The 18303-nt window shown below is 38.7% G+C and overlaps 1 protein-coding gene across 2 annotated transcripts in view; it reads left to right on the top strand.

The window, feature by feature from the left end:
* LOC110597334 (solute carrier family 28 member 3-like) overlaps positions 1-18303 on the top strand; it is a 122930-nt gene that overhangs the window by 89199 nt on the left and 15428 nt on the right. For both annotated transcript variants that reach the window (XM_078047406.1, XM_078047405.1), the window contains 9 exons: positions 268-360; positions 3037-3122; positions 5083-5174; positions 7137-7326; positions 9821-9965; positions 11183-11296; positions 11861-11938; positions 14881-14961; positions 16993-17073. In XM_078047406.1, coding sequence (XP_077903532.1) covers positions 3091-3122; positions 5083-5174; positions 7137-7326; positions 9821-9965; positions 11183-11296; positions 11861-11938; positions 14881-14961; positions 16993-17073 — 813 coding nt within the window. In that variant the 5' untranslated portion in view covers positions 268-360; positions 3037-3090. The remainder of the gene's footprint in view (positions 1-267; positions 361-3036; positions 3123-5082; positions 5175-7136; positions 7327-9820; positions 9966-11182; positions 11297-11860; positions 11939-14880; positions 14962-16992; positions 17074-18303) is intronic.

An 18303-nucleotide genomic window follows, 5' to 3' on the forward strand; every position in this document is an offset into this window, starting at 1 on the left:
ATTTTCTTTCCTAAATGAGAGCACTTGTCCTTCTTCCTTTTCTTCAACCTGGAACACACAGATCTTTCCTATCAGAACAAAACAAAACAAAAAATCACGTGTGTTTTTGAGCCTGATTCAGGTGCAATTTCTTAAATCAGATGCTTCATCTGAACACCAAATCTTTCCACATCTCATCCTTCAGAATTCTTCTAAGTGTCATTTATGGAACAATATTTGTGTTGGAGCTTTGACATTTTATTTTTGTACTCTGTACATTTTTCTTAGAATGAAGAACTTCTGGAAAACCAGAACATATCCGGAAACAGCTCAATTAGGAGTCGAGTTGTACAAAGCCAGGAACAAGGAAACACCAAACAGGTAGAGCTGGACGGTGGTTGAGGGACTCATCACCATGGTAACAGAGCTGGGGATGCAGCTTAGTCATAGAATGCTTGCCTAGCATACTTGAGATCCTGGGTTCTATCCACAGCAATAAAATTTAGAGAACAAATCCAAGGAAAAAATGAATCAATGCCTATTGGAACTTAGAATGTTTTTATGGCAAAAAAAAAGTCACATTCATGTGTCATCTATATTAAGATTATACTATCCCTTTTATTAGGTAGCAATGTAAAACATTGTAAAAAGTGTTTGTGCTGCTAATTATTCTTCCATAAACAAAAAAAGAAAACTACTTAAGTCCATATAAAAACTTGCACACAGATATTTATAACAGCTTTACTCATAATTGCCAAATGTGGAAGCAGAAGTCCTTCAGTAGAAGAAAGGATAAATAAATGTGGTACATTAAGACAACAAAATGTTTTTCAGCACTAGGAAAAAACTATCAAACTATGAAGACAACTGGAGGGATCTTAAGTGCATGTTACTGAGTGAAGGAAGCCAATCTGAAATGGCTACATACTATACCATCCCAAATATAAGGCATTCTAGAAAAGGAAAAACTATGGAGAGAGTAAAAAGATTAATGGTTTCTAGGAGTTGGGGAGAAGAGAAGGATGAATAGGAGCAATTTTAAGGCAATGAATCGATTCTGCACGCAGCTACCATGGTGAGTATATGTTAGTTGCACAACGCTAAAAGTGAATTTAAATGTAAACTGTGGACTTTGGGTGACAACGATGTGTCAATGCTGCTTCATTAGCAGTAACAAATATACACTTGTGTTGCAGGATGTTATAGTCTGGAGGCTGTGTGAGGATGTATGGGAAATCTCTGTACTTTCGTCTCAGTTTTGCCATGAACCTAAAACTACTCTAAAAAGTCTACTTTTTTAAAAAAAATTATTTATTATTTTACAACTATAATCAGAAAAGTGAAGACTGAGGAATAGCTACTAGATTTGACAAAGTAAGCCCTGTTTGACTTTGGCAGAAGCTGGTCGGTAGAAACATAATCAGAGTGGTTCTACAGTGAACAGGAAGTAGGGAAGTGGTCATGAAAAGTAAAGGCAACCCTTTGCAGTGGCCAGACAGAGAAGAGACAATTCTTTGCAGGTAGGGAAGGTGCAGGGCAGATGCCCCATGATTGTAGGGGTCAAGGGGTTTTGGTGTTGTATTTTTAAAAAGATAAGAAAGTATTGAAAAAAGAGAAAAGGATACTAATGCTGGGCTTTGCATAAAGAGTAGATAACTTGGGACACTGTCACTGCAAGAAAATAACAATCATCTGACAATTGTTAGCCAAACTTTGAATATGGGTGAAGCTAGATCTTAGAAGGAAATAAAGAAATAAGAATCATCTCTACCCCTGTTCTTAGCATTTTCAGTTTGGACTCAGCTGGTCCTTCTTCAGGTTTTGTTCTCCCCTTCCTAGTTTCTGGGGTCCATCCCAGAAAATGAGGTAATCTGAATCATAAGTATAACAGAATTTGGCATTAGAGGACTGAAGAGACCTTTTTTATTCTTTCTTTTTAGTTCTGGGGCCTGAACCCAGAGATACTCTACCATTAAACTGTAACCTCATTCCGTTTTGGTTTTTGTTTTGTTTTTGTTTTTAATTTTGAGACAGGGTTTAAGTTACCCAGGTCTGCCTTGAACTTGTGATCCTGTACTAGCCTCCAAAGTAACTGGGATTATATATTTGCATCACCTCACCCAGCAGAGCTATGTGATCTTTGAAGATTCTTTCTTTTCAGAAGCATGCTAACAATTTATAATATAAAGTACAGAGAATCAGAGGCCACAGTGGTTATAACACATGACAAAAGCTGAAATTTGACACCATATCGCTTGGTGCATGTTCAAAACTGTTTCCACATCTGTATACTCCTCATGGCAAGCTTCCATGCTGTTTGTTACAACAGCCAGACCTATCAGATGAGACATTATTCCGGAATGGGAAAGGGGAAAAAAAACCTTCTGTGCCTTCCTGGGAATAAGATGGTTTGTGGATATTTGAGAGCTCAGAGTGCACCTAGAAAGAGTGTCCACGAAAGATGACTCAAGTATATACTGTATTCAATTAATTAGAGCAGGCCTTGCTGGGTAAGGGAAATATTAATATTCCCCTTCAACCCAAATGATAGAAGGATGTTATGTCCCAAGGGAACATTGGTTTGTCATCTCTTGAAGATGCTGAGCTAGGATTCACCTCCGTAGACCAAGCAGTGAGCTTGCCAGAAAAATAAAAGTAGTTTTGGTCTCAGTCCTTTGGAAATTGGAGCTGGTATAGTATAAAGGGAGATTTATGCAGCCTTTGATATTAAACTTCATTTAACTCTTGCCTGAAAACAGAACTGGTGTTGAATAATTACAGTAGAGACAGGAGAAAAAGCAGAAAGATGAGCCTGTTCCCATAAGGAAAGAATGCCAACGGCTCCTCTGGGAGGAAAGGGAGAGATAAGTGTGATCCGGAATTTCTCATAATTATAGGAGGAAAAAATGTCTATGCAGTAGATAATAGGAGACTTTTTTGCATAACAATTTAAAAAGACCTATTGGAAATCCTTGGTCTGAATTCTGAGCTAAGGAGACCAGAGTCCATAATGCCTAGTATTTTTTTTTATTTCATCTCAGCTCTAATGATTTCCAGGGTGAAGAGTTGGTCAACATTGAGCAGGATTCTCTAAGGAAAGAAGAAGAAGACATGGAGGATGACCTGGACACACATCAGAAAGGGTAGAGCATTTAAACCAGGGAATAATGATGCCTAAGCTCCTATTTGTATAAGTCCCTTTGTTTTATCCCCTTCTAAATTTTAACACTTGTTATGATTTATTAGAAACTGTCACCCCCACCCACCCAACACCATTTTCAGAAAAATTAATGGAGCTCTAGGATGATCGATGTAGTCAATTCAGACGGCTGATGTTCTGGGAACCCAATATCTGGATTTAAATTCACCCAGGACAGTCTTCTAATTGAAGGTGCAAATTACCAAGTAATCGCTCCAGTCCATACAAAAGTAGTTAATTTATCTTCTTAATGTCAATCAATAACAATCGATTTCTCAAAACTCAATCCACTTTAAATCTCAACAAACTGTTGCTCTTACCTTGTATACCAAGGTTCCTACCATAATGTAGGAGAGGCAAGATTATTACCTTTAATTTGGGGACCAGGAAAAAAGCTCAGAGAAGTGACCTACCTAAGGTCAATCAGCCAGAGAAAAACAGAACTAACATGGAATTTCAGCCTTTGATCCCTAGTTCAAGACTGTCTGGTATTCTTATTATAACACTACAATATTTATCCATTTTAGAAATCCCACATAAATTTGATTTAAAATTCTACATCTCGGAAAGAATATTTTTCCCTATATTGGGAATTAAACCCAGGGGCACTTTACCATGAGCTACATCCCATCCCTTTTAATTGTTTATTTGAAAAATGGTCTTGCTAAGTTGCTGAGGGTCTCACAAAGTTGCTGAGACTGGCCTCAAACTTCTGATCCTCCTACCTCAGTCTCCTGAGTTGCTGGAATTACAGGGATGTGCAACCTTGCTGGGTTTGAGGAATATGATTTTTATATATCTGAAGGTATTATGAAATCAGATAGAATTAAGGTTGGGAGGTCTTCCCACATATAAACCATCAAGAATATTTACCACTAGAAACTGAGCTGAATTTCATCCTTTATTTTACTTAATGAGTTTTTGACCCAGAAGGAGCTGAGAAATTCTCATGGTCAGATATACTCAGGTTTCACTGTGTTATTGGTACTGAAATAACCATCAGGTATTTGGAAATTGTTCAACCTAGATAAACCAAATAACCTAAGTGTGTTTCTCCAACCACTCTGCTCTGTGGAGTCAGGCAAATTGTAGGGGATGTGTGTTGTTCATTATAGCAACCTACAACAGACAGATGTACCTAATAAATGTCACTCTCTGTCACTGATTCTTTTTTAAAAAACACCATATCCACAACTGAGAGTGGATATTATTAGCTTTTCCTAAAATAGATCATGAAAAACATGATCTTTATTCTACTTTTATTCATCCTAGATCTTCCAGAGCATTTCTAATGCTCAGTACTCATATTCACACATACATAACAATGAGAGTAACATGCAATAATACCCATCATTATGACTGATGTATTCTGATACTTCCTATTCAGAAGGACTCTCATGATTTACCATATTTCACAACATAATCTTCAGATTTTATGTGAAAATTTTTTGCAAAAAAAGTGGAGTACAATTGTTACAAGAAGCTTTTAAAATAAATTGTGCTGCTATTACTTACAAATGATTTATTACTAAGTTGTCTTTGGTACAAGATTAAGTTGCACAGAGTTCTCATGAATATACGTTACTGTGGTGGTGACAATTCTGCAGTGAAATATGGGGTATCTCAGCTTTTAGTTAGTTACTCATCTTCCCTGCTCTGTTCCCAGGAACATGTTTTCTACATCTAATTCCTCAGGGTTTGGCACACTCAATTCTGTGAAGATTAATCCAACCCATGGCTGATTTTCGTCTAAAATGAAATAAATTTCCCATTTCTATTTTGTAAGACATATGCCTTGTGAATGTTTGTTGCTTTCTTGCTTGCTTTATAAAGATTAATGTAGCCTTAGCATCATGGTTTATTTCATGTTTACTTCTCCCTGCCTTTTTGCTTTTGTGTTCCAGGTATTTGGAAAGGAAGTACGATACAGTTTATGATTTTTATAAAAAACACAAAACCACTATTCGATACATCATTTGGGGCATTTTACTGGCAGGTAAATACCAAAAAGCAATAGAAATACCATTATATACAATAGAATGGGTAATTTATAAAGAATAGAGGTGTATTTAGCTCACAGTTCCAGAGGCTTGGAAGTCCAATGTCAAGGTGCTAACATTGGCAAGCACCTTCTTTGTGCACCATAAAGTGGCAAAAGGAATCCTAATTTGAGACAGAGTATGCATGCTAGATTGGTTCTCTGTTCTTTTTATAAAACCACTAATGTCACGTGGGGGCCCCACCATCAGACTTCATCTAATCCTAACTATTAACATATAAATTTGGGCATTAAGTTTCCAGTAGTTAACTTTAGGGAAAACATTCAAACTTTAGCACCTACCCTGCTCTGGGGGCTCACAAAGACTTTGTCATTGTGATATGGATTTGGAGAGGTGCATTGGTTAATGCAAATCTGGAAAAACTTGAGTAACTGGCAGACACAGTGATGGTCACAAAACAAAAACCTACTTGTAGCAGGTGAATACAGGATGTAGAGCCTAGAGCCAACTAGCCCACTCCTCTTGCCTGAAGGCAGAACCAGAATATCTCCTGCTTTTACCCCCTCCATATCCCATTTTAAAGAACACTCCTGCTGGGGAAGTGGCACACACCAGCAATTCTAGCAAGCAAGATAACAAGGTTAAGCAAGGCTCAAAATAAAAAGTAAAAATGCTGGGGGTATAGCTCAGGAGTAGAGCACCCTGAGTTCAATTCCAAGTACCAATAAATAAATAAATAGGAACACTGTCTACAAAATGTAAATGATCACACTCAAATCTACACACATCAATCCAAGATTGCTGTACCACCAGTGTCACAAGTGTCACTGGTTCTCAGCTGAAACAGGAAACAGCAAAGTTGATAATCTTTCCCTGTAGCAGGTTGTACTTTAGGCTTGGTGACATATTATACATACTATCAAAACAATGCAACTCTGCCAGTGTGGTTAAAAAAAAATAAAAACAGGCAGATAATATTTAAACAAACATAGCTCTGTTTCAATAAAACTTTATGTATAGACTACAAATACAAGCAAACAATGTATTTGTACTTGCCACCTACAAAACAAGGAGCAGACCAGCAGACTGTAGCTTGCTGACCTTTAAAAACAGAGACCTTATTCTCATCTGAGAATCTGCTTCTTCAAAAGCCTGCTCTAGTCATTGCTCCCACTCTTTTCCTTAGAAATACTGTAGCACTTAGAGATTGTTGGTAGGTTTATTTCCCTACTCAAGCTTAGGCCAATTCTAAGCTGCAAACCTAGAAAACCAATACCTCTCTGTCCAGTGTTGCTTTAATACTTAAACTTTTTCTGATAATAGCTCACCTACTGAATCTGAATGGGGGTGGGGAGAGAGTAAAAAGAGAAAAGTTAAATGGTTGAGCATCAGGATTCAAGAATTAAAGTCTGTAAGAAAATAAATAATACCCTTTCTGTGACCAGAATCAAGTATCTGGGCTGCCTCTCACTGGGTACTAATATTGGAGAGATGAGTGTTGGCAAAAAGAAATCAGGTTTATTCAAGGCCAGCCCTGAGGAAACCAGAAGGCCTAGGTCCTCAAGGTTGTGTCTTTCTTGGTTTCTGGGCACCAGGGGGTTTTGAGGGAGGGAAGGAAGCAGTGAGGCTGCAGTCTGGATAGTCCTCTTCAATGAGGGAGTTGGTTAACATCTAGGTAGAGCTTCTCTTTAGCCAAAGGATTAGGGACAGGTAGAAGGGCAAAAGGGAAGAGGAAGCCCCTCCACATTTCCTCCTAGTCTTCATGGTGCGAATAGTAGGGATTTGTTTTGAAATAAATAAGTTAATAATAACCTCCCCCAGAGGAGCCAGTACCCACGTTAAAGCACCCTGCATTCAATGGGTTCTTGATTAAACCTCCCCTTCGCCAGATTAAGGCTGGAGGCTGGGGCCCAGCCGGCTTCAGTGATGGTCATAGTCTGTGTTTGCCTCCTGGACAGGTTACCTGGCTTTGGTGATTGTAGCCTGTGTGCTGAATTTTCACAGAGCGCTTCCTCTTTTTGGGATCACCGTGGCTGCCATCTTCTTTGTTGTCTGGGATCACTTGATGGCCAAATATGAACATCGAATTGATGAGATCATATCTCCAGGCAAAATGCTGCTGAACAGCCACTGGTTCTGGCTGAAGTGGTAAATGCAATTGCTTCTCTTATTGCAATTGAGAGAGATATTATTCTTTTCCAACACAGTTCCAAAAATTTGTTCTAAAATTGATTCCTCATTTATGGGATATTGAAGCTAGAAACAAACCTTGGGAGCAATCCATTATGATGCCTTCATTTTACAAATAGGAAATCAAGGCCTAGATGAGGTGATAACTCATTTGAAATGTGTTCAAGCATCCCTACAATCAGTAGCCTTAATTTCAAGTCATACTGAATGATAAAATGTGGCCCAAAAAAACTTAATTTAATAATCTTCCAAGTACTGCATTAGAGAGACCTATATATCAAAAAGTAGTTAAGAGTATAAGATAGCACAGGTTTTAGTCATTGCACCAATGGCATTAGGTCTTCCTAGCACTTTTCAATAGCATGGCCTCAGGGTCAGTTAGTAAGATCTGTCCTGGCACCAGTCAGGGAACAGCAACATGAAATCTAATCTCAGTTCCTGTTTAAAGACTTTATTCTTAAATACAAAATGATGAATATAGGTTTTTGTTTGTTTTGTTTTGTTTGTAGTATTGGGAATCAAACCCAGGGTCTTGTACATAATAGGCAGGTGCTCTTCCACTGAACTACACCCCTGGCCAACACTATTTTCTTATGCAAGTTATTTTTGGGGGTGGCGGATGTTTGTTTCCTTGTTTGCTTTTGTGGCACTAGAGATGGAACCCAGGGCTTTGTACACACTGAGCTATGGCCCAAGCCCCACAAGTTATACATATTCCTAATACAACTTATTTATCTTATTTACTAGGGATTGAACCCAGGGGATGCTCTGGTGCTCTACCACAGAGTTCCATCCACAGCTCATTTAATTTTTTAATATTTTGACAATAGCTCACCTACTGAATCTACCAGAGTAGATTGCCAAGTAGTTGCCAAGGCTTAGTGATCAAACTTGTGATCCTTCTGCCTCAGCCTTTGAGTCACTGGGATTATAGGCATGCACTACTACATCCAGAAATTTTTTGCTACTGTAAATGTTATGATAAGCATAAACCTATTTTTTAATCTATTTCTAGTTAATTTAGGTCAACTGGTATCTCTCTATTTACATTTCCTTATTACACTTCCAATAATTTTTCAATTAGGCTTTTGTTTTCTCTAATGTCTTTCATTGGCTTTTGCTACCTAAAAATTGGGGTTTTAAAAATTGCCTTGATATCAAGAACAACTAGCTTCTGACTTTTTGTCTAATCGACATATTAAAATCATGACCTATAGATTGCAACCAAAATACAACAATTTTTTCATCAATAATTTTTTCCATTTTATTCAATGGGAACTATCTATCCCATATTTTGTATTAAATGCCAAAACCTCATGACCCTTTTGCCCACTCTTAGTTAATAATCCAATGGTTACAGAAGTATTTTTTAATATTTATTTTTTAGTTGTAGTTGGACACAATACTTTTTTTTTTAATTTACGTGTTTTTACATGGTTCTGAGGATTGAACCCAGGGCCTTGCACATGCCAGGCCAGCATTCTACTGCTTAACCACAATCCCAACCCCAGAAGTATTTTTAATATGAAGCTGTCCCAGCCCATACAATAATGAAAACTAGGAACGCAGCCAAGATTCTATCTTACCATCCCAGATTTGGTTTGTGTTTCTCTTTTCTCCTTGTTTCCTGCTTCTCTACCAATCTCAAATCTAGGGATCAAGGCCAGGACAGTTCCAACTCAGGGAGGTGGCTTCCTGCTCTGGGCAGGAGACCCTCCTCCTTGGAGGAAGGGCCTTATGAATTGCCAAAGCCCACTCTCCTCTAGGACCCACTTCCTTCAGTGACCACTAGAGGCTTTTCCTTCCACTTGTCTTTATAGGATCTCCTCTCCTTCCAGGTGGCCCTACTGGGTTGTTCCCAGGACCTCTCTCTCCATAGAGACCCCCCCAAGGATTCTAACAAGAAACTTCATACATCCTTGGCCTAATAAATCAGGATTGTGCAGTCCCAACATAGCAAACAGCTTCTGCCATCAAAGCAATGAATCAGCCTTGTCATGCCCATTAGACTCCCCAGGGAGTCAGAACCCAGCCTAACATCCAATTTAGCTCTGTAGAGGCCCCCCAGCTACAGAGGACACCTTTCAAATTCTCCATTAAAGGGACAAAGCTAACATCTTACCCATCCCCAAAGACAAGGTAGAGAGAATCCAGATAGCTATTTTAAAGAAATAGCCAGACCTTCCTCTCCAAATGTCCTTTCTTCTCTCTGATCCCTTTGTGTATCTGTGAGCTGGTAAAGGGCCTGAGTTGCAGAATGAGGGGGCACATTGTTTAATTTGGGGGCTATTTGCCATTTTAGCAACAACCAAAAAGACTCTGTTACAATATGTGAAAGTGTAGCTTCCTGGTGCCCCGGGTATGTTACTTTTGTCTGCATTTTTAAATATGTTAGTTTAAGCCTCAAGTTAGCACAACAAATGATCCCAACGCCTCCCTTTTGTTTTCTTAGGGTGATTTGGAGCTTATTGATCCTAGGAATTATCTTCTGGCTGATCCTTGACACCGCCAAATTGGGCCAACAGCAGCTGGTGTCCTTTGGTGGACTCATAATGTACATTATCCTGTTGTTTATATTTTCCAAGTACCCAACCAGAGTAAGTATGAAATTGGTTGGACTTTTTGTTTTGTTTTGTTTTCCCTCCCCAGGTGAAAAATATGATCAAAATAATGATCATAAAAGTATTTCACTATTTAATATATTTCTTAATGTTCTGTAATTTAAGTGGTTAAATTGCCCTTCTTCTGGAAGTTTAAAAGTACTGTCTATTACTATCTCAATCCATTCTCAGTAATTTCCAGTTACACAACCAGTGGGACATTCTCTCCTTGTCAAATCCTATTTCTACTCATGTACACCCTGCCTCTATCCAACATACATACAGAGAAAATCACATTCATTTTGATCTCAGTTTTCCAAGACTACAAATTACTTAATAGTTTGCACTTGATCCTGCACTTTATCAAAGTTCCATTTGCAATTCAGGCTTTTCTACTCCAAAAAAAAATTGTCCTTATACAGTTTTTCCCCCAATTGAATCCAATCCTCATCCTTGTCTGTCAGCCTGTAACTCATGAAATGGGCAAGAATTCTGAGACCTAGAAGCTCTCACATATGAATCATGATGGCAAGCCCTGGAAGAATTTTCTGATTAAAAGATTGACCCGAGGAAAAAGCATTAATCTGAGGCCAAGTTCACCTGATATGATCCAAATCACTTGCCCTGTTGGGTAAGCATCTCCACTGACTGGGCCTTTGCTCCCATAGGTCTTTTCAGACCTCATTTCCCCACCAAAAAAATGAAAACAGATGGTTGTCCATTTCTGCTGCACATCCTGCATCTACATTACAGGTCATTGGTTCCTTTTATAGCGAAACAAGAACCCCTCAATAGGGTAGAATTTCATTTAATTCACTTTATAAAATTGTCAGATCAACAAGCCTCAGACACATTGAGAAATCATGTTCTGCCTTTCAATTTTCCAGGCAGGAGAAGTAATTATATTTGTCTAATACTTACAGTAAGACTAGAACAGCCAGGTCCTTCTTCCTTTAATGACACTTCTTAGACTACTCTTTGTGTCTAAGTAACTTATCAGAACTTAGTGGTTATTCACCAGCACTAAAGACTTGAAACCCAGGTTTAAGGAGAGGAAATGCAATCTTAAGCTTTTGAAGCTATGGTTCTATCAAAAGACCCTCTGCTCCTGGCTCCTCAGGCCGCCCAAAGAAGAAATCAGTGGTTCTTTTGATGTTTATGCTATAGTCAGCATTAACTTTCTAATAAGATAATATCTCTGTCATTCTGCATAGGTTTACTGGAGACCTGTCTTTTGGGGAATTGGGTTACAATTTCTTCTTGGACTGTTCATTCTAAGGACTAATTCTGGATATATTGCTTTCAATTGGTTGGGCACACAAGTTCAAGTAAGTGTTTCAAAAGAATACTTTACATTTAAGATGCCTTTAACATTTGGATGTAATCCTTGAGGCATCTCAGAAATAGGTTTATAAGTCTGTAATATTTGACCCAGATTTTAATTCCATAGTGTGAATCAGACAAATACCTGTTTGTGTGGAATACATTAATCTGTCTAGTTAATTATGATTACTGCTGTCCTTACCTATATTATCTACTGCATCCATCCCCTATCCCTGTTCCCCCATCACCTTGCCCATAGGGATGTTACCCTTATAAGCTGGTTTCTAAACGGAGAAATGAGCTTCCTTTGCATCCAGTGGTAACAAGTGGCACCTGTGTACTATCTCTGGCTTGCTAGAGCAATTTACCACACTCAGCTTGTTCTTTAGCAACCTAGAGTCAGACTAAATGTCAGACATGACAGAAAATCTTTATGCAGACATAATTCAAAAATACAGCTCTATGCCATTCATGGACATGGTTCTCATGCTCTGCAGAGCCTAGTGCTACAATGGCTTGTATCGACCATTTCAGTGGTTTTAATGATCTCTTTTTCTTTCTCAAATCAGATTTTTCTGGATTACACTGATGCTGGTGCTAGATTTGTCTTTGGTGAAAAATACACAGACCACTTCTTTGCATTTAAGGTAAATCTAAACTTTTTCCATGTACTTCCTGTCTTGTCAGTAGCTTCTCAATCTTTGTAGATGTTCAGATAAAACCTAAGACCAAACACCAGGTATATAATTTCTGGGCTTGTTTTAGGTATGCAACACATCACCAGCCTTTTGCATTTGCAGTGTTATCTGAAGTCAGAGGATTGCACACATTTCACCAGGTTACTTCTGTATAGCATTAAGGGAAATATCTAGGGGAAGTCACAGATATTCAAATGTTGGGAGTTGGGGGTGGTCTTGGCTGAGGTATTTGTGAAGAATCCTATGGGGTAATAGTATCTTGAACTTCAGATTCAGGAGAAAGAACTTTATGCACTCGGCAATGAATGGGCATATGGCCCCCAATGGCTTCCAGGTAATAGTTCTGCACTCTGCACTCCTCAGTCCCAGGCACTTTGGGACAGCTGCTCAAGCACATTAACCCGTGTTCTTCCAGAGCCATCCCCAGGCTTCACCTTTTTCATCTTTCCTTCTGTACAACCTTTGCTGAAGCAATCTTGATGGATGAGCCTTCTGTTAATCAACAGAGGGGCAACCTGGCCTCTGCCTAGGCACAGTCAGTTCCCCACAGTCAATTTCCTCTTGGGGTTCCCACAAGCATCAGAAAATTCACCCTCTTCTGGCAAGTCCCTGCAAATACTGAGTCAGAAAGTTATATTTGGGCTTTTCTTCAGCTTTCTTTCTTGTGGTGTTAATGTTCATACATTTTCTCCCTTAGAGGTTCCAAATTTTCTTCTAAATTACTCAATTCAGTTAGGCAAATTTTTATGCTGGATCTTTTTTTTTTTTTTTTTTGGTACCCAGGATTGAACTCAGGGGCACTTAACCACTTAACCACTGAGATACATCTCCAGCCCTTTTCATTTTTGTTTTGAAATAGGGTCTCACTAGTTGCTTAAGGCCTTAATAAGTTGCTGAGGCTGGCTTTGAACTTGCCATCTAATTGCCTCAGCCTCCTGAGTAGCTGGGATTACAGGTGTGTGCCACTGCACCCCACACTGAATTTTTTAAAAATATATATATATTTGGTGGTGCTGGGGGATTGAACCCAGGGCCTTGTGCATGCGAGGCAAGCACTCTACCAACTGAGCTATATCCCCAGCCCTACTTCTAATTTTTTATTGACACATAATAATTGTCCATATTCATGGGGTGTGACATTTTAATACATGTATAAATGTACAATGATCAGATCAAGGTCTGAATCTTTTCTAAAGCTGTTGATCTGATGCTCTGGTGTTGAGATAACTAAGCCTTATCTGAGAAGGGTCAAGCATTTATAGGGTGAGATAGAAAGCTGCTTATATCGTGAAATGAATTGAGAATTGGAAAAAGAATAAAACCACAGGAAGGAGTAACTTGCTATGCAGACAATAAGGGTGCTTCAGACCTTGTCTGTTCCTCTCTTGCCCCAGGGCAGTGGCCTTTCTGCTTTCCTGCCAACTCAGAATCCCTGGATGATCCCCTTTAACTCCTTCAGGCTTTCAGGAAAGTTCTGCCTACCCATTAAAACTAATAAGAGGCTCAAAGTGAGCTTTGAATACTGGCACAAATGTCTTTTAGTATATATTATTAATAGATTTTTTCTAAATTAGATCTTGTACAAATTGTCCTTGGTCATTCTGTGTCTCTGGTAGCAGATCATCTGGCCATTTAGCTGGGGGAACAGTGGGGAATTGTTGAGGTGGAGTGGGGCTGAGTAGAGACCTGGCCCACGTAGGTGGAAACTGCTCCCTGTAGAACCACAGGCTGCAGGTTCCAAAAGAGCAACAGAGAAATAGGATCTAGCCAGTTACATCCTTCTTTAAAACAGGACTAACCTGGTCTTCAAAATGTCATCACTTTAGTGATTCAAAAATCTATAGGTAAAATAATTTTTATTTCTAAAACTAAAAGAATTAATGCATACTCCATGGGAGGCACTCTGTGTAAGTATCAACCATGAATTATCTGAACCGCACAGCTGCTACAAATAAGGATCTGAAGTGCTTAACTATTCATCTTGACCCAGGTTACTCTGCTAATTAGTGATGAAGCTCATGTCTTTTTAATATCAGGACAATGAGAATATTTGCCAGTGGCCTTCAGTTTGTGGCTCTAGCTATCAAATTCCCCCCCCCCAAAATAGTATTTTTTCTCTAAGAAAACCTCATCATAGAAGGGGGTAGGTCGGAGCTGAGGTTGTGGCTCAGTGGTAGAGTGCTCGCCTGGCGTGCATGAGGCACTGGGTTTTATCCTCAGCCCCACATAAAAATAAAATAAAGATATTGTGTCCACCTAAAACTAAAAATAAAATAAGAAGGGGAGAGGTCACATTTTCTATGAAATATACTGTTTAGCCTTCTTTCTTCTGTTATAACAAAATACCTGAAACTGGATAATTTATAAAGAATTAAAGTTTATTTAGAGTACAAATTTAACGTGGGGGCAGTCTAATTCCAACATGCTGGCATTGATAAGGACCTTCTTGGTCTTCATAACATGGCAGAAGGCATCAGATGATGAGCCAGAGCAAGTGAACTCTCTCAGATCTCTTTTCTCTTCTAATAAAGCCAGTACTGCCACTATGGGGGCCCCACCTTCATGCCCTCCTCTAATCCTAATTATTTCCCAAAAACCCCACCTCCAAGAGCCATTAACATATGAATCTGGGTATTAAGTTTCCAACACCTGAACTTTCAGGGGACATAGTCAAATCAATTTGACACTCAAGCCTATCTAGAAGAAATTAGAATAAGGGACTTAGAGAGGGAAGCTGCATGGTAAAAAGGGTTGTCAGTTCAAGAGGCATTTCCAGCATTGTTATGGTGTCTCTGATGGAGAGAGGAGGCAGAGAGGAGACCTAATAGTAAATCTGCAATATTATTGGGGTCACCACTGACCCATAACTAACTCTGTTCCCCCATCCCCAGGTCCTGCCAATTGTGGTTTTCTTCAGCACTGTGACATCCATGTTCTACTACATGGGATTGATGCAGTGGATCATCAGAAAGGTACTGGGATTGGGACATACAAGGTGACAGGTGCAGAGTTGATTATTTCAGGTACAAAGTCTTAAATGCCTTTTATCCAGGCATTTCCAAAGTGCCTTTCTCTTCCTACAAATATTCACCTCCATCACCAAAGTTATTACATTGAAACGCCAAATCCTGCATGTGCCCATAAGGGGAATTTTATCTCAGGGTCTTCTAATAGGGCTTTGATTTACAACCCACTGGATAACTCCATGAAACCACAGCAGTTACGTCTTTAACCAAGCAATTGAGGTCAAATACCTGCCACGGGGAAGTGGTGTTGATCCCTCCTCACAGTTACCTACACTAGGCCTCATACATACTGACAACTTGTCTTTAGAAAGTTAACAAAGTAGGTACGCCTTGTCTTAGAGTTGCTAGAGAAATTAAAGCAAGAAAGCAAAGTGTTTTCACTCTGGGGGTGGGGGAGTTTTATAAGCACACATTTTTTTTTTTTAAGTAAGAGTTAATCTCATTCTTGCTACTCCAGCAATTGAGTTATACTCTCATGTCAGATCAGAAAACTAGATATTTGTAAGCTAGTTTGGATGCACATGGAAGCAGACCAGTGCACACAGGGCTTGAGGGACAACCACAGCCTTCCTTTGATTCCTGTAAATAAATCAAAACATACAACCAGAAAGAGAAAAGATAGGAGAAAGAGAGAAAGAAAGAATAAGAATACCAGCAGAATTTGCAATCACAGTGAGCTCCAGTACTCATAATTTCCTGATTATTGGTTTATATGTTCAGAATTACTGCACTCACATTTAGAATCAAAATTTTTAAAATTCTGGTAATAATATTATTTGATGATAATATGTTTCTGCTTAGAATCTTTGGAAAATGCACAGGAATAACTGCTTTTTTAAAGGAGAAAAAAAGGGATAGGGATGCAGCTCAAAGGTAGAAGCCCTGCTTAGCATCACAAGGCCATGAGTTCAATCACCAGAACCAAAATAAAGCAATTTTTAAAAATAAGAAGAAAGTATATAGGGCTTGTGTGAAATAATCTCACAGAGAAAGAGAGAGAAAGCCTTAAAAACAAATACAAATATGTTAAAAAATGATCATAAATGTCTTTATTGTATCATAAATGCATGTAGATAATGTTATATATAACTGTCAATGAAATTATACATCATTTTCCATCTTGCTTTTCAACCACTATTCAATGTAGCCATTTTCCCATGCTAATAAATAATATTTGAAAGTAAATGTTTTTTAAAAAAGAATTACCGTACTCATATAGGTAAGTGGAAAGAAAGGAAATAGAATTCAACAAGAAGTCTGCATCCTGAGATAGATATCATGGTCACTGTTTGAAAGGTTTATTAGTCACCTTTCCATTACTATGATAAATATCTGAGACAATCAACTTCTATAGAAGAAAGGTTTATTTAGGCTCACAGTTTGGGAGGTTTTGGTCCATGATTGATTTGCCTTGGTGCTTTGGGACAGGGAATGCTTGCTCACCTGATGACCAGAATGTGAAAAGGGAAAGGAATTGACTAAGATTCCACAATATCTCCCAATGACAGTGACCTAACTCTCCCGCCAGGCATGGCCTTTTAAAGTTTTCACCACCAGTTGATAGTGATACAGTCTGGAGACTAAGCCTTTAACACATGGGGCTCTGGGGGACATCTCAGATTCAAATTATCACAGTAGGATCCATAAACCACTTTCATTTGAATTAATCAGAAAAAGCCAAACTTCAACTACATCTCACTATTTAATAGTTGACAAAACCACTTTATTACTTTTATAAAGCATATCTGTAGAAATCATTTGTCTAATGTTCAGAAGTCTATACAATGACTCAGACTTACCACCCTTACAGGAGGATTTGATCAGCCTGCTCTATGGGCTAGATCACCAACCATCACCAACCAGTCCATGATTATTGAAGGCCTCAATATTTTACTCCAGTTCAAAAACGTTACCCCACTCTGAAGTTTATTATATAGACATAGTTCATCACTGACTTTGTCCCTTTCTTCCTTTTAGATCGGATGGATAATGCTTGTTACTATGGGCTCATCTCCTATTGAGTCTGTAGTTGCTGCTGGCAATATATTTGTTGGACACGTAAGTTGCAATACCAAGAAAGCAAGCAATACAAGACATCTGCTAAATGGATAGTCTCTTTCTGAAACACAGAATAGGAAAATACCATGGTATTGTCATTTCTTTTAGTGTGGAGAAAAAGATGTAAATAAGGAACCCTTAATTTTGGCAATGTCCAGATTCCAGAAAGAGAGAAAGAAAGGTACCTCCCAAGTGTTTAGATACACTGGTGTGGAATTGGGTTCCTGTAAGTTGTGAAGAAAAGTTGAGATATTTTATTAAAGCACAGGGCTTCTCATAAACAAATTCTCTCTACAGTCTTTTCTGAGTTCATTGAATTGTTGAGGTTTCTGGTTGACTCTTCAGAAACAAGCAGCTCATCTCCTCAAATAGATTCCACTGTCTTAAAGCTGTAAAGATGTAAGAGACAGCCTTGTATTCTACACTGCAATGCCTGTGGCAGTAAAGAAAACCAACAAAGGCCTTTTGCCAACAACCATGCAGCTGTATAAATAATTCTCATTCTCAACTTGTCCAAACTGGCCAACATTCTGACTTTGCTGAGCATGAGTATAAAATGCCTTTATTTTTTTTTTTCTTCTCATTAAAGATATACTTCTGGGCTACAAATTTCACTTCCTTGATTCATCACAGGGATAAATGCTCTTTTGCCTGAAATCCATTTAAGCAAAGAAATATGATGCCAAGGATGTCCCTCAAAATAGCAGTATTCCTAAGAGGTGGAAAAGTGAGGAATGGTAATAAGCTACTCATCACTCAGGATATATAGCTTCAGGGAAAATGGAATAATGCACCAACGAAGCCAAGGGTGAATATTGGCCAGAACCACTGCCCAGAAAAATGGAGTCACCCAGTGAAAAACAGCTCCAAATGCCAGGCTTTCTACTGCTCCAATTCCTCCAGGAAGACTGAGCCTTCTTGGTAAGCCCAGCTCACCAGCCTGGAGCTCTTTAGTGGATATAGATGAAACATATTTCCTTCCCCTATGAGTTGAAATTATAATAATTACAGTCATAAAATCTCTCAGGACTAATTAGGGCACCATCTTGAGTTGATTGCTACTACCTGCAGAATAAGAAGGCTCACATATTTGGACTCCTATTTAGTCTATAAACTGAGGCTCAATGCATTCAGTCTTATATAACAATTAGAAATAATGAGGAGAAAATTGTAAAATTGCACCCATGCTCCTGTAGTACTTAATTTGATACTTAATATGCTGAAAACACA

Source organism: Ictidomys tridecemlineatus, chromosome 4 (assembly GCF_052094955.1).
Source record: "Ictidomys tridecemlineatus isolate mIctTri1 chromosome 4, mIctTri1.hap1, whole genome shotgun sequence".
NCBI lineage: Eukaryota > Metazoa > Chordata > Mammalia > Rodentia > Sciuridae > Ictidomys > Ictidomys tridecemlineatus.